This window comes from Eutrigla gurnardus (assembly GCF_963514095.1).
Source record: "Eutrigla gurnardus genome assembly, chromosome: 14".
Taxonomy (NCBI): Eukaryota; Metazoa; Chordata; class Actinopteri; order Perciformes; family Triglidae; genus Eutrigla; species Eutrigla gurnardus.
This window is the reverse complement of record NC_139937.1, coordinates 23,032,181-23,046,645: the sequence shown is the minus strand read 5'-3', so window position 1 is coordinate 23,046,645 and position 14,465 is coordinate 23,032,181. Positions and strand designations below refer to the sequence as shown.

At 38.6% G+C, this 14,465-nt stretch overlaps 3 protein-coding genes across 4 annotated transcripts; all 3 read left to right on the top strand.

Annotated features, from left to right (window-relative positions):
• Positions 1 to 403: 403 nt before the first annotated feature.
• LOC311024151 (uncharacterized protein) lies at positions 404 to 4,805 on the top strand. Of its 2 annotated transcripts, XM_084026433.1 has the most exons (7): positions 404 to 539; positions 1,661 to 1,853; positions 2,110 to 2,229; positions 2,539 to 2,595; positions 3,407 to 3,484; positions 3,957 to 4,079; positions 4,348 to 4,805. In XM_084026433.1, exons 2-7 carry the CDS (start codon positions 1,680 to 1,682, stop codon positions 4,411 to 4,413), a joined length of 618 nt encoding a protein of 205 aa, XP_083882559.1. In that variant the 5' UTR covers positions 404 to 539; positions 1,661 to 1,679; the 3' UTR covers positions 4,414 to 4,805. The 2 variants fall into 2 exon arrangements, with proteins under 2 accessions (XP_083882559.1, XP_083882560.1); XM_084026434.1 differs by lacking the exon at positions 4,348 to 4,805 and having other exon boundaries at positions 3,258 to 3,484; positions 3,957 to 4,027.
• An 800-nt stretch (positions 4,806 to 5,605) lies between these two features.
• Positions 5,606 to 9,372, top strand: LOC311023933 (uncharacterized protein). Its single transcript, XM_084026057.1, has 7 exons — positions 5,606 to 5,730; positions 6,852 to 7,044; positions 7,301 to 7,420; positions 7,734 to 7,790; positions 7,938 to 8,147; positions 8,539 to 8,661; positions 8,928 to 9,372. Exons 2-7 carry the CDS (start codon positions 6,871 to 6,873, stop codon positions 8,991 to 8,993), a joined length of 750 nt encoding a protein of 249 aa, XP_083882183.1. The 5' UTR covers positions 5,606 to 5,730; positions 6,852 to 6,870; the 3' UTR covers positions 8,994 to 9,372.
• Positions 9,373 to 10,161: 789 nt separating this feature from the next.
• On the top strand, positions 10,162 to 13,950 carry LOC311023934 (uncharacterized protein). Its single transcript, XM_084026058.1, has 7 exons — positions 10,162 to 10,286; positions 11,407 to 11,599; positions 11,856 to 11,975; positions 12,289 to 12,345; positions 12,493 to 12,702; positions 13,094 to 13,216; positions 13,483 to 13,950. Exons 2-7 carry the CDS (start codon positions 11,426 to 11,428, stop codon positions 13,546 to 13,548), a joined length of 750 nt encoding a protein of 249 aa, XP_083882184.1. The 5' UTR covers positions 10,162 to 10,286; positions 11,407 to 11,425; the 3' UTR covers positions 13,549 to 13,950.
• Positions 13,951 to 14,465: the final 515 nt, after the last annotated feature.

Genomic DNA, 14,465 nt, shown 5'->3' with positions numbered 1-14,465 from the left:
AGAATGATAATAAGAAAACATTTTATTATATATATATACGCATATATATATATAAGTGACTTGAAGTGATATGCATATATATTTTGTTGTGTGTTTGACTTACAATTAACACATTTCATACACAATTTGAAGTCAGAATAACAATTAAAACGTTTCATAAAGTTTAATGTCAAATCAGTGGAGAAGATTCCATTATGTATAATAGAAACCAATTAAATTTAAATAAAAAGTGATTATTTTCCATTAGTTCCTATAGCACGTGACCATTCTGGGAGAGGAACTTTTTTTTTTTAAGAAATATTTAATTAAGCAACTTTTAGGTTGTATAATAACAGCGTAGAGTAGGTTTATGTGTATGTGCAGCGGAACGGTCGTGGAAGGGTTAAGCGTGTTTATGGTTACCGTCTGCGGAGGAGGTACTTCTGGTAACAGGATGATCGTTCAGCAAACAACAATAACTGCGGAACAAGCGGACAGCCGGACTCGTTCAGGTGGAGAACAACCGTCTAAAGTGTTTCTTCTTACTCCGACACAAACGGGTAAGTGGAGTTTGTATTCAGTTTGTAAATAACCACAGTCCTGGTCCTGTTTATTAGCTCACTCGTACATTTAAGACATCCGGGTGCTCGTCGAGCGTGTTAATGGGTGATTGTGTAAATTTAAATATTACTGGAGGATAGTAAAACTTCTTGGTAACGTATCAACGCAGAAACCGTGTATGTCAGGCGCGTGTTAATCGATAAAAAAAGACGACTTCATCGGACAGTGCGTGATATTTGTATTGAAAACGCTGTAAAAATCCAAGATGGCGCGTAACGTCTTCTCACCGACTGCAGGACTCGGTGCTGCCGTTTGTGGCGGGGAGTTGTATTACTCCAGTACTTGTATGAGGATCCTATTAAACGTCTGTGACATTAAAAAAATACGAGCTGTTTTAAGTACATTATTGTTTTACATCAAACTTGTTTAGATGTCAAGAATGCGTGTCAACGCTCTGTTAAATGTGGATATAGCTTCTGGCCACTTGGTGGCAGCACTGAACACAGCGCTGCTGAGCGAGCAGCATTTTTTCAGTCCGCTGAGGAAGGAGGGCGACATAGAAAACGTCTCCTGATAGTCGTGTTTCTGCTACTTCACACGCCACCTGACATTAACTGTTTCCCCTCCTGGTAAATTCACGAAGAAGTTCACTATTTTACCCCCGGTATGAGTATACCGAGTATCTCAGCGACGGAACCGGAACAATACGCTGGTCCCGGACTACTACGTCATGTGTTTCCGGCTGGTTGAGATACGCCCTCAAGTTACTACTACCTGAACAGTTAGCGAAGTTAAAAACTAGTTATTTGATGACATCTCCTCCACTCAAGATGCCTGTGTATTAACATTAAAATACATCATGTCATATTTACGCTGCAAATAAACACACTTGGCCTCCACGATGCTGGCAGATGCTTCTTATTACTGTAATGCCCGATACAGTACATTTTAGATGTTCCTGTGCTAGGCTTGGGCCGGATTAAACATTTTCAAGCCGGTCTGATACTGAGTCAAAGACCGGACCGAACCGGTTATACTAACCTTTGCCCCGTACACCGAACCGAACCGGTGAAACCAGAAATCGTCCCGACCCTATCCTGTACTCTCTTGTCTCTCTCAGTGTTACAGGAGCAGGCAGGATGTCCGTGTCCATGACCAAATCCGAGGGAATCACTGTGTTCACTTTGACCTCTGACCCCGAAAGTGTTTGTCCTCCAATGTGCCAAATCTTGAAAAGCCTCTGCTACAGCCCCGTCTGCTGCTCGGTGTCTCAGCACCTGAAGGTCCAGAAACCGTCTCAGTCGATACTGGGGGTGAGTTACAACCACAAGTTTGTTTTAAATTCCTCTCTGGACTTCAGCTTTAAAGCTTTGATGTGCCACGTTAAATGTTTGTTTTTTTAATTTAGTACTTTTTCTTGAGTTAATGTTGTTGTTTTGGTGGAATAATTCAACTGAATACAACGTTATTGTGGTAATCAGAGATATTTCGTAGGTAAAGCAGAACTGAAACCCTGCATTTGTGCTGTACTGGTGATTTGGTTGTTCACGCTGCGCTTCCTCTCCAAAGACGCTGCATATTATGGTGGGGCTGCTCAACATGGGCCTGGCAGCGATCCTCCTCGGCACTCACTTTGGATTTTGGTGGCTAATGGATGACACCGGGTTTCCCTTTTGGATGGGAGGACTGGTGAGCAAGGCGATGTTTGCGTTGGTTCTCTTGTGTCAGAGTTTTCCTCCCAAAGTCAGAGTGAAGACAAATACAACTTAATTTGGGTCTGTTCAGTCGATTCCAAGGAGATCCACTTGGTTTCCAGCAGTTTTTCCTCTTACGTCTGAATTCACAGAGTTCTCTTTGAAATGTCAAACTACATGAAATCCATAAACACCGTTAGGAAAATCCGAGCCAATCCCAAAGATTGAAGTGCATACTGTAACATGGAGTTCTCATATCTTCTAAAGTTTAAAGATTTATTTTTTTTGTCTTTTTCCCCTCTAGTTCTTGTTGTTTGGCATCGTTGGCATCGTCTCTGAGAAGTACCCCAGTCCATGTCTGGTTAGTAGGGGTGTGAATCTTTGGCTTCACAGCGATTTGATTTTATTAACGATACAGTAGTTGGCGATTCGATTCAAGGACGATTTTTTTTGTAACTATTCGATTCGATTCAGTAACTTGTAACCGAAATTCTATATCCATGAAATAAACATGCAATAATGCAAGTGAGACTATCTGTATTCTTCTGAAAGGTGAAAAATAACATATTTATTCTAGAAAAAAGTAGTCCTGCATAATATTTTATGCTGAATACAAAATTGTAATTAAACATTGCTCAGTTATTTTGAACATTTTCAGTAGACTACATGCTGGCAGGGGAGAGAGTGTCTTAAATGTATTAAAACATTAATCATAAGTAAGAATCACGATTCATCCGATTAAATGCATTTATACCGATTATTGGTGAAGCTAAAACGATTCATTCTAATTATTTATTTTAGCAGATCGATTTAGTAGACTCTATAGGACTGCAATCGATTCATTGATTAATCGAATCAATCGTTACACCTCTACTGGTTAGTGTTTCAGCTTTGTTTCATTGTCATTTTGCTTCCTCTTTTATTTCTTTCTTTATTATTTAAGACAAATAAACGAGATAGCCGATGGCTGGTAGAAGTTCCATGAGGGTTTATCGTGTGTATTGTTTGTTTTTTGTGTTTCAGTTGTTCCTCAATGTAATCCTGAATTTTGCAGGAGTGGGTTTTGCCATCGCGGCCATCGTTCTCTACAGCATCAACATGACTCACATATATGTGTGGTGGATGTGTAGAGATTACAGTGATGATTATAACTATTACGGTTCACGCCACAGATACGGTACAACTGTCCCGCCGCCTCCAGGGAAGCAGTTCATGAAGGAGAATTCTTTGAGGGCAGAAACCTGATTGAGGTAAGTGTACGAAAACGTCATCTCAGCAGTCAAAATACACACAGAGGACTTTCATTGATTTTTACAGATATTACTTAGTTATCATCTCATGATTATTAAACAAATAAACGTAAATGTGTCACAGTACGGAAGGTGGAAACTCTCGACTTTAAAGTTGTTTTTTTTGAGCACATATAAATCCTATAGCTCTGTTTGGTTACATCAATTGAAATAAAGTTTGCTGCATAGTGTGATTTAAAAACAGAGGCAATTCCTAATCAAGTCACAGAATCTGACGGGCCGTAAAATACTGTAACGCGTGTTATTTTGTAATTAGAGGGATTTTTTTTTAGAATTTCCACATGGTGAGTCATGATTTTGAGTCGAGGTCTCCATTTCGTTTTTTTCCTTCATGAAACCAAAATAAAAGTCATTTGGAAACACAAACTAAAGTCAAGTAAGAATTAATGTTTTTTTTCTTCTTGTGTTTAAGATGATTTTGAGAAGCATTCATGTTGTGCTGATCGTCCTGTCGGTCCTGGAGCTCTGCCTCGTCATCAGCTCTTTCGTCCTGGGCATCAAGTCTCTGAGGAGGCGTGAGAAAGGAGAGAAGGAGGTAAGAGTCTGCAAAATCACGTCTTCCTGTTAAACTGAACAGGAACGGGACCAGATTTAATAATAATCGATCGTGGTGAATTTCCATTATCGGGATAAATATAAGTGACTTGTGCCTCTACCGTCGTGGTAGAGAAGATTTTAAAAATACAATAATACATTTAAAACAAAAAAGACTGCATGTATTCCAGTATGTTTTAGTGCCATTTTAAGAGTTAAAGCACATTTTGATAATATTGTGATATTTATTTTCCCTTTTCTTTAAATAGAAGATTGGTGAGCCAGAACTCTACAGACCACTGCTGGAGGAAGTCACCACTCAGCCCACCGCCTAGATATAAAACCAAAAACGTCTGCTTTGTGCTTTCACTTACCAGGTACAATAATCCTGTACTTTTTCTGCCAATAACGATATAAAGATTTACTCACATTCAGCTGGTACAAGCTCAAACTTCTGCACTACGTGGGTTATCATCACAAATTGCACTTATATCTTTGAGTATATTGATAATAATCTGCACTATATTGTATATGCTGCTGTCCATTTTCATTCTCTGTTGATGTTTTTAAAAATCTGTACCTGTTGATTATTTTTTTATGGAATAATGTGCCTTACATTTAGCGTTTGTTGTGTAAAAAGGGAGGCCCATGCACTTCAATGGACCGATGAGCTTTTTCTTTGCTATTTTCCAATAATAAGCCATGCAAAAAAATAAATGATAATATATTAATATATATGTTTGGCTTTTTTCTTTGCTCTGTACTTCTTATTAATTCTGAAGCTTTACTGGGAATTTTAATCCTTTTCATATCAAGTTACAAATCATATCAAGTTAGATACAAATAGGAACGATAAATATTAAGTATGGGACATTAATTTGAAAAAGGTTTTTATATTGTGATGTGAGAAAGATGACTAGCTCCCTATCATGGTAGAGATGTGGAACAATAGAGCCCGATTTAAAAGGTTGAATTAAATATTTGCCCTTTGTAGGTGGTCAGCATGTTTACCTTTATTGTGTTCAGCAGATTTCAGACATTTCATTTTTTTCACTTTTACTTGAGTAAAGAAGTCGAAACAGAACCACCTGCTAACTAAACCTCATAATAATAAGAATGATAATAAGAAAACATTTTATTATATATATATACGCATATATATATATAAGTGACTTGAAGTGATATGCATATATATTTTGTTGTGTGTTTGACTTACAATTAACACATTTCATACACAATTTGAAGTCAGAATAACAATTAAAACGTTTCATAAAGTTTAATGTCAAATCAGTGGAGAAGATTCCATTATGTATAATAGAAACCAATTAAATTTAAATAAAAAGTGATTATTTTCCATTAGTTCCTATAGCACGTGACCATTCTGGGAGAGGAACTTTTTTTTTTTAAGAAATATTTAATTAAGCAACTTTTAGGTTGTATAATAACAGCGTAGAGTAGGTTTATGTGTATGTGCAGCGGAACGGTCGTGGAAGGGTTAAGCGTGTTTATGGTTACCGTCTGCGGAGGAGGTACTTCTGGTAACAGGATGATCGTTCAGCAAACAACAATAACTGCGGAACAAGCGGACAGCCGGACTCGTTCAGGTGGAGAACAACCGTCTAAAGTGTTTCTTCTTACTCCGACACAAACGGGTAAGTGGAGTTTGTATTCAGTTTGTAAATAACCACAGTCCTGGTCCTGTTTATTAGCTCACTCGTACATTTAAGACATCCGGGTGCTCGTCGAGCGTGTTAATGGGTGATTGTGTAAATTTAAATATTACTGGAGGATAGTAAAACTTCTTGGTAACGTATCAACGCAGAAACCGTGTATGTCAGGCGCGTGTTAATCGATAAAAAAAGACGACTTCATCGGACAGTGCGTGATATTTGTATTGAAAACGCTGTAAAAATCCAAGATGGCGCGTAACGTCTTCTCACCGACTGCAGGACTCGGTGCTGCCGTTTGTGGCGGGGAGTTGTATTACTCCAGTACTTGTATGAGGATCCTATTAAACGTCTGTGACATTAAAAAAATACGAGCTGTTTTAAGTACATTATTGTTTTACATCAAACTTGTTTAGATGTCAAGAATGCGTGTCAACGCTCTGTTAAATGTGGATATAGCTTCTGGCCACTTGGTGGCAGCACTGAACACAGCGCTGCTGAGCGAGCAGCATTTTTTCAGTCCGCTGAGGAAGGAGGGCGACATAGAAAACGTCTCCTGATAGTCGTGTTTCTGCTACTTCACACGCCACCTGACATTAACTGTTTCCCCTCCTGGTAAATTCACGAAGAAGTTCACTATTTTACCCCCGGTATGAGTATACCGAGTATCTCAGCGACGGAACCGGAACAATACGCTGGTCCCGGACTACTACGTCATGTGTTTCCGGCTGGTTGAGATACGCCCTCAAGTTACTACTACCTGAACAGTTAGCGAAGTTAAAAACTAGTTATTTGATGACATCTCCTCCACTCAAGATGCCTGTGTATTAACATTAAAATACATCATGTCATATTTACGCTGCAAATAAACACACTTGGCCTCCACGATGCTGGCAGATGCTTCTTATTACTGTAATGCCCGATACAGTACATTTTAGATGTTCCTGTGCTAGGCTTGGGCCGGATTAAACATTTTCAAGCCGGTCTGATACTGAGTCAAAGACCGGACCGAACCGGTTATACCAACCTTTGCCCGATACACCGAACCGAACCGGTGAAACCAGAAATCGTCCCGACCCTATCCTGTACTCTCTTGTCTCTCTCAGTGTTACAGGAGCAGGCAGGATGTCCGTGACCCTGACCAAATCCGAGGGAATCACTGTGTTCACTTTGACCTCTGACCCCGAAAGTGTTTGTCCTCCAATGTGCCAAATCTTGAAAAGCCTCTGCTACAGCCCCGTCTGCTGCTCGATGTCTCAGCACCTGAAGGTCCAGAAACCGTCTCAGTCGATACTGGGGGTGAGTTACAACCACAAGTTTGTTTTAAATTCCTCTCTGGACTTCAGCTTTAAAGCTTTGATGTGCCACGTTGAATGTTTGTTTTTTTAATTTAGTACTTTTTCTTGAGTTAATGTTGTTGTTTTGGTGGAATAATTCAACTGAATACAACGTTATTGTGGTAATCAGAGATATTTCGTAGGTAAAGCAGAACTGAAACCCTGCATTTGTGCTGTACTGATGATTTGGTTGTTCACGCTGCGCTTCCTCTCCACAGACGCTGCACATTATGGTGGGGCTGCTCAACATGGGCCTGGCAGTGATCCTCCTCGGCAGTCACAGTGGATCTTGGTGGCAAATGGATGAGAGCGGGTTTCCCTTTTGGATGGGAGGACTGGTGAGCAAGACAATGTTTGCGTTGGTTCTCTTGTGTCAGAGTTTTCCTCCCAAAGTCAGAGTGAAGACAAATACAACTTAATTTGGGTCTGTTCAGTCGATTCCAAGGAGATCCACTTGGTTTCCAGCAGTTTTTCCTCTTACGTCTGAATTCAGAGAGTTCTCTTTGAAATGTCAAATTACATGAAATCCATAAACACCGTTAGGAAAATCTGAGCCGATCCCAAAGATTGAAGTGCATACTGTAACATGAAGTTCTCATATCTTCTAAAGTTTAAAGATTTATTTTTTTTGTTTGTCTTTTTCCCCTCTAGTTCGTGTTGTTTGGCATCGTTGGCATCGTCTCTGAGAAGTACCCCAGTCCATGTCTGGTTAGTGTTTCAGCTTTGTTTCATTGTCATTTTGCTTCCTCTTTTATTTATTTCTTTATTATTTAAGACAAATAAACGAGATAGCCGATGGCTGGTAGAAGTTCCATGAGGGTTTATCGTGTGTATTGTTTGTTTTTTGTGTTTCAGGTGTTCCTCAATGTAATCCTGAATTTTGCAGGAGTGGGTTTTGCCATCGCGGCCATCGTTGTCTACAGCATCAACATGGCTGACATATTTATGTGGTGGATGTGTAACGACTACGATGATGATTATAACTATTACGGTACAACCGTCCCGCCGCCTCCAGGGAAGCAGTTCATGAAAGAGAAATGCTTTGAGGGCAGAAACCTGGTTGTGGTAAGTGTACGAAAACGTCATCTCAGCAGTCAAAATACACACAGAGGACTTTGATTTTTACAGATATTACTTAGTTATCATCTCATGATTATTAAACAAATAAACGTAAATGTGTCACAGTACGGAAGGTGGAAACTCTCGACTTTAACGTTTTTTTTTTTGAGCACATATAAATCCTATAGCTCTGTTTGGTTACATCAATTGAAATAAAGTTTCATAGTGTGATTTAAAAACAGAGGAAGTTCCTAATCAAGTCACAGAATCTGACGGGCCGTAAAATACTGTAACGCGTGTTATTTTTGTAATTAGAGGGATTTTTTTTTTTTTAGAATTTCCACATAATTTCACACACAAGTAAGAATTAATGTTTCTTTTTCTTCTTGTGTTTAAGGTGATTTTGGGAGGCATTAATATTGTGCTGATCGTCCTGTCGGTCCTGGAGCTCTGCCTCGTCATCAGCTCTTTCGTCCTGGGCATCAAGTCTCTGAGGAGGCGTGAGAAAGGAGAGAAGGAGGTAAGAGTCTGCAAAATCACGTCTTCCTGTTAAACTGACCAGATTTAATAATAATCGATCGTTGTGAATTTCCATTATCGGGATAAATATAAGTGACTTGGAAAAATCTGTCAATCTCGCCGTCGTGGTAGAGAAGATTTTAAAAATACAATAATACATTTAAAACAAAAAGACTGTATGTATTCCAGTATGTTTTAGTGCCATTTTAAGAGTTAAAGCACATTTTGATAATATTGTGATATTTATTTTCCCTTTTCTTTAAATAGAAGATTGGTGAGCCAGAACTCTACAGACCACTGCTGGAGGAAGTCACCACTCAGCCCACCGCCTAGATATAAAACCAAAAACGTCTGCTTTGTGCTTTCACTTACCAGGTACAATAATCCTGTACTTTTTCTGCCAAAAACGATATAAAGATTTACACACATTCAGCTGGTACAAGCTCAAACTTCTGCACTAAGTGGGTTACCATCACAAATTGCACTTATATCTTTGAGTATATTGATAATAATCTGCACTATATTGTATATGCTGCTGTCCATTTTCATTCTCTGTTGATGTTTTTAAAAATCTGTACCTGTTGATTATTTTTTTATGGAATAATGTGCCTTGCATTTAGCGTTTGTCTTGTAAAAAGGGAGGCCCATGCACTTCAATGGACCGATGAGCTTTTTCTTTGCTATTTTCCAATAATAAGCCATGCAAAAAAATAAATGATAATATATTAATATATATGTTTGGCTTTTTTCTTTGCTCTGTACTTCTTATTAATTCTGAAGCTTTGCTGGGAATTTTAATCCTTTTCATATCAAGTTGTGTGTACAAATAGGAACGATAAATATTAAGTATGGGACATTCATTTGAAAAAGGTTTTTATATTGTGATGTGAGAAAGATGACTAGCTCCCTATCATGGTAGAGATGTGGAAAAATAGAGCCCGATTTAAAAGGTTGAATTAAATATTTGACCTTTGTAGGTGGTCAGCATGTTTACCTTTATTGTGTTCAGCAGATTTCAGACATTTCATTTTTTCACTTTTACTTGAGTAAAGAAGTCGAAACAGAACCACCTGCTAACTAAACCTCATAATAATAAGAATGATAATAAGAAAACATTTTATTATATATATATATATATATAAGTGACTTGAAGTGATATGCATATATATTTTGTTGTGTGTTTGACTTACAATTAACACATTTCATACACAATTTGAAGTCAGAATAACAATTAAAACGTTTCGTAAAGTTTAATGTCAAATCAGTGGAGAAGATTCCATTATGTATAATAGAAACCAATTAAATTTAAATAAAAAGTGATTATTTTCCATTAGTTCCTATAGCACGTGACCATTCTGGGAGAGGAACTTTTTTTTTTTAAGAAATATTTAATTAAGCAACTTTTAGGTTGTATAATAACAGCGTAGAGTAGGTTTATGTGTATGTGCAGCGGAACGGTCGTGGAAGGGTTAAGCGTGTTTATGGTTACCGTCTGCGGAGGAGGTACTTCTGGTAACAGGATGATCGTTCAGCAAACAACAATAACTGCGGAACAAGCGGACAGCCGGACTCGTTCAGGTGGAGAACAACCGTCTAAAGTGTTTCTTCTTACTCCGACACAAACGGGTAAGTGGAGTTTGTATTCAGTTTGTAAATAACCACAGTCCTGGTCCTGTTTATTAGCCCACTCGTACATTTAAGACATCCGGGTGCTCGTCGAGCGTGTTAATGGGTGATTGTGTAAATTTAAATATTACTGGAGGATAGTAAAACTTCTTGGTAACGTATCAACGTAGAAACCGTGTATGTCAGGCGCGTGTTAAACGATAAAAAACACGACTTCATCGGACAGTGCGTGATATTTGTATTGAAAACGCTGTAAAAATCCAAGATGGCGCGTAACGTCTTCTCACCGACTGCGGGGCTCGGTGCTGCCGTTTGTGGCGGGGAGTTGTATTACTCCAGTACTTGTATGAGGATCCTATTAAACGTCTGTGACATTAAAAAAATACGAGCTGTTTTAAGTACATTATTGTTTTACATCAAACTTGTTTAGATGTCAAGAATGCGTGTCAACGCTCTGTTAAATGTGGATATAGCTTCTGGCCACTTGGTGGCAGCACTGAACACAGCGCTGCTGAGCGAGCAGCATTTTTTCAGTCCGCTGAGGAAGGAGGGCGACATAGAAAACGTCTCCTGATAGTCGTGTTTCTGCTACTTCACACGCCACCTGACATTAACTGTTTCCCCTCCTGGTAAATTCACGAAGAAGTTCACTATTTTACCCCCGGTATGAGTATACCGAGTATCTCAGCGACGGAACCGGAACAATACGCTGGTCCCGGACTACTACGTCATGTGTTTCCGGCTGGTTGAGATACGCCCTCAAGTTACTACTACCTGAACAGTTAGCGAAGTTAAAAACTAGTTATTTGATGACATCTCCTCCACTCAAGATGCCTGTGTATTAACATTAAAATACATCATGTCATATTTACGCTGCAAATAAACACACTTGGCCTCCACGATGCTGGCAGATGCTTCTTATTACTGTAATGCCCGATACAGTACATTTTAGATGTTCCTGTGCTAGGCTTGGGCCGGATTAAACATTTTCAAGCCGGTCTGATACTGAGTCAAAGACCGGACCGAACCGGTTATACCAACCTTTGCCCGATACACCGAACCGAACCGGTGAAACCAGAAATCGTCCCGACCCTATCCTGTACTCTCTTGTCTCTCTCAGTGTTACAGGAGCAGGCAGGATGTCCGTGACCCTGACCAAATCCGAGGGAATCACTGTGTTCACTTTGACCTCTGACCCCGAAAGTGTTTGTCCTCCAATGTGCCAAATCTTGAAAAGCCTCTGCTACAGCCCCGTCTGCTGCTCGATGTCTCAGCACCTGAAGGTCCAGAAACCGTCTCAGTCGATACTGGGGGTGAGTTACAACCACAAGTTTGTTTTAAATTCCTCTCTGGACTTCAGCTTTAAAGCTTTGATGTGCCACGTTGAATGTTTGTTTTTTTAATTTAGTACTTTTTCTTGAGTTAATGTTGTTGTTTTGGTGGAATAATTCAACTGAATACAACGTTATTGTGGTAATCAGAGATATTTCGTAGGTAAAGCAGAACTGAAACCCTGCATTTGTGCTGTACTGATGATTTGGTTGTTCACGCTGCGCTTCCTCTCCACAGACGCTGCACATTATGGTGGGGCTGCTCAACATGGGCCTGGCAGTGATCCTCCTCGGCAGTCACAGTGGATCTTGGTGGCAAATGGATGAGAGCGGGTTTCCCTTTTGGATGGGAGGACTGGTGAGCAAGACAATGTTTGCGTTGGTTCTCTTGTGTCAGAGTTTTCCTCCCAAAGTCAGAGTGAAGACAAATACAACTTAATTTGGGTCTGTTCAGTCGATTCCAAGGAGATCCACTTGGTTTCCAGCAGTTTTTCCTCTTACGTCTGAATTCACAGAGTTCTCTTTGAAATGTCAAATTACATGAAATCCATAAACACCGTTAGGAAAATCTGAGCCGATCCCAAAGATTGAAGTGCATACTGTAACATGAAGTTCTCATATCTTCTAAAGTTTAAAGATTTATTTTTTTTGTTTTTGTTTTTCCCCTCTAGTTCGTGTTGTTTGGCATCGTTGGCATCGTCTCTGAGAAGTACCCCAGTCCATGTCTGGTTAGTGTTTCAGCTTTGTTTCATTGTCATTTTGCTTCCTCTTTTATTTATTTCTTTATTATTTAAGACAAATAAACGAGATAGCCGATGGCTGGTAGAAGTTCCATGAGGGTTTATCGTGTGTATTGTTTGTTTTTTGTGTTTCAGGTGTTCCTCAATGTAATCCTGAATTTTGCAGGAGTGGGTTTTGCCATCGCGGCCATCGTTGTCTACAGCATCAACATGGCTGACATATTTATGTGGTGGATGTGTAACGACTACGATGATGATTATAACTATTACGGTACAACCGTCCCGCCGCCTCCAGGGAAGCAGTTCATGAAAGAGAAATGCTTTGAGGGCAGAAACCTGGTTGAGGTAAGTGTACGAAAACGTCATCTCAGCAGTCAAAATACACACAGAGGTCATTGATTTTTACAGATATTACTTAGTTATCATCTCATGATTATTAAACAAATAAACGTAAATGTGTCACAGTACGGAAGGTGGAAACTCTCGACTTTAACGTTTTTTTTTTTGAGCACATATAAATCCTATAGCTCTGTTTGGTTACATCAATTGAAATAAAGTTTCATAGTGTGATTTAAAAACAGAGGAAGTTCCTAATCAAGTCACAGAATCTGACGGGCCGTAAAATACTGTAACGCGTGTTATTTTTGTAATTAGAGGGATTTTTTTTTTTTTAGAATTTCCACATAATTTCACACACAAGTAAGAATTAATGTTTCTTTTTCTTCTTGTGTTTAAGGTGATTTTGGGAGGCATTAATATTGTGCTGATCGTCCTGTCGGTCCTGGAGCTCTGCCTCGTCATCAGCTCTTTCGTCCTGGGCATCAAGTCTCTGAGGAGGCGTGAGAAAGGAGAGAAGGAGGTAAGAGTCTGCAAAATCACGTCTTCCTGTTAAACTGACCAGATTTAATAATAATCGATCGTTGTGAATTTCCATTATCGGGATAAATATAAGTGACTTGGAAAAATCTGTCAATCTCGCCGTCGTGGTAGAGAAGATTTTAAAAATACAATAATACATTTAAAACAAAAAGACTGTATGTATTCCAGTATGTTTTAGTGCCATTTTAAGAGTTAAAGCACATTTTGATAATATTGTGATATTTATTTTCCCTTTTCTTTAAATAGAAGATTGGTGAGCCAGAACTCTACAGACCACTGCTGGAGGAAGTCACCACTCAGCCCACCGCCTAGATATAAAACCAAAAACGTCTGCTTTGTGCTTTCACTTACCAGGTACAATAATCCTGTACTTTTTCTGCCAAAAACGATATAAAGATTTACACACATTCAGCTGGTACAAGCTCAAACTTCTGCACTAAGTGGCTTACCATCACAAATTGCACTTATATCTTTGAGTATATTGATAATAATCTGCACTATATTGTATATGCTGCTGTCCATTTTCATTCTCTGTTGATGTTTTTAAAAATCTGTACCTGTTGATTATTTTTTTATGGAATAATGTGCCTTGCATTTAGCGTTTGTTGTGTAAAAAGGGAGGCCCATGCACTTCAATGGACCGATGAGCTTTTTCTTTGCTATTTTCCAATAATAAGCCATGCAAAAAAATAAATGATAATATATTAATATATATGTTTGGCTTTTTTCTTTGCTCTGTACTTCTTATTAATTCTGAAGCTTTACTGGGAATTTTAATCCTTTTCATATCAAGTTACAAATCATATCAAGTTAGATACAAATAGGAACGATAAATATTAAGTATGGGACATTCATTTGAAAAAGGTTTTTATATTGTGATGTGAGAAAGATGACTAGCTCCCTATCATGGTAGAGATGTGGAACAATAGAGCCCGATTTAAAAGGTTGAATTAAATATTTGACCTTTGTAGGTGGTCAGCATGTTTACCTTTATTGTGTTCAGCAGATTTCAGACATTTCATTTTTTCACTTTTACTTGAGTAAAGAAGTCAAAACAGAACCACCTGCTAACTAAACCTCATAATAATAAGAATGATAATAAGAAACCATTTTATTATATATATACGCATATATATATATATATATATATATATATATATATATATATATATATATATATATACATATATATATATATATTTAAGTGACTTGAAGTGATATGCAAATAT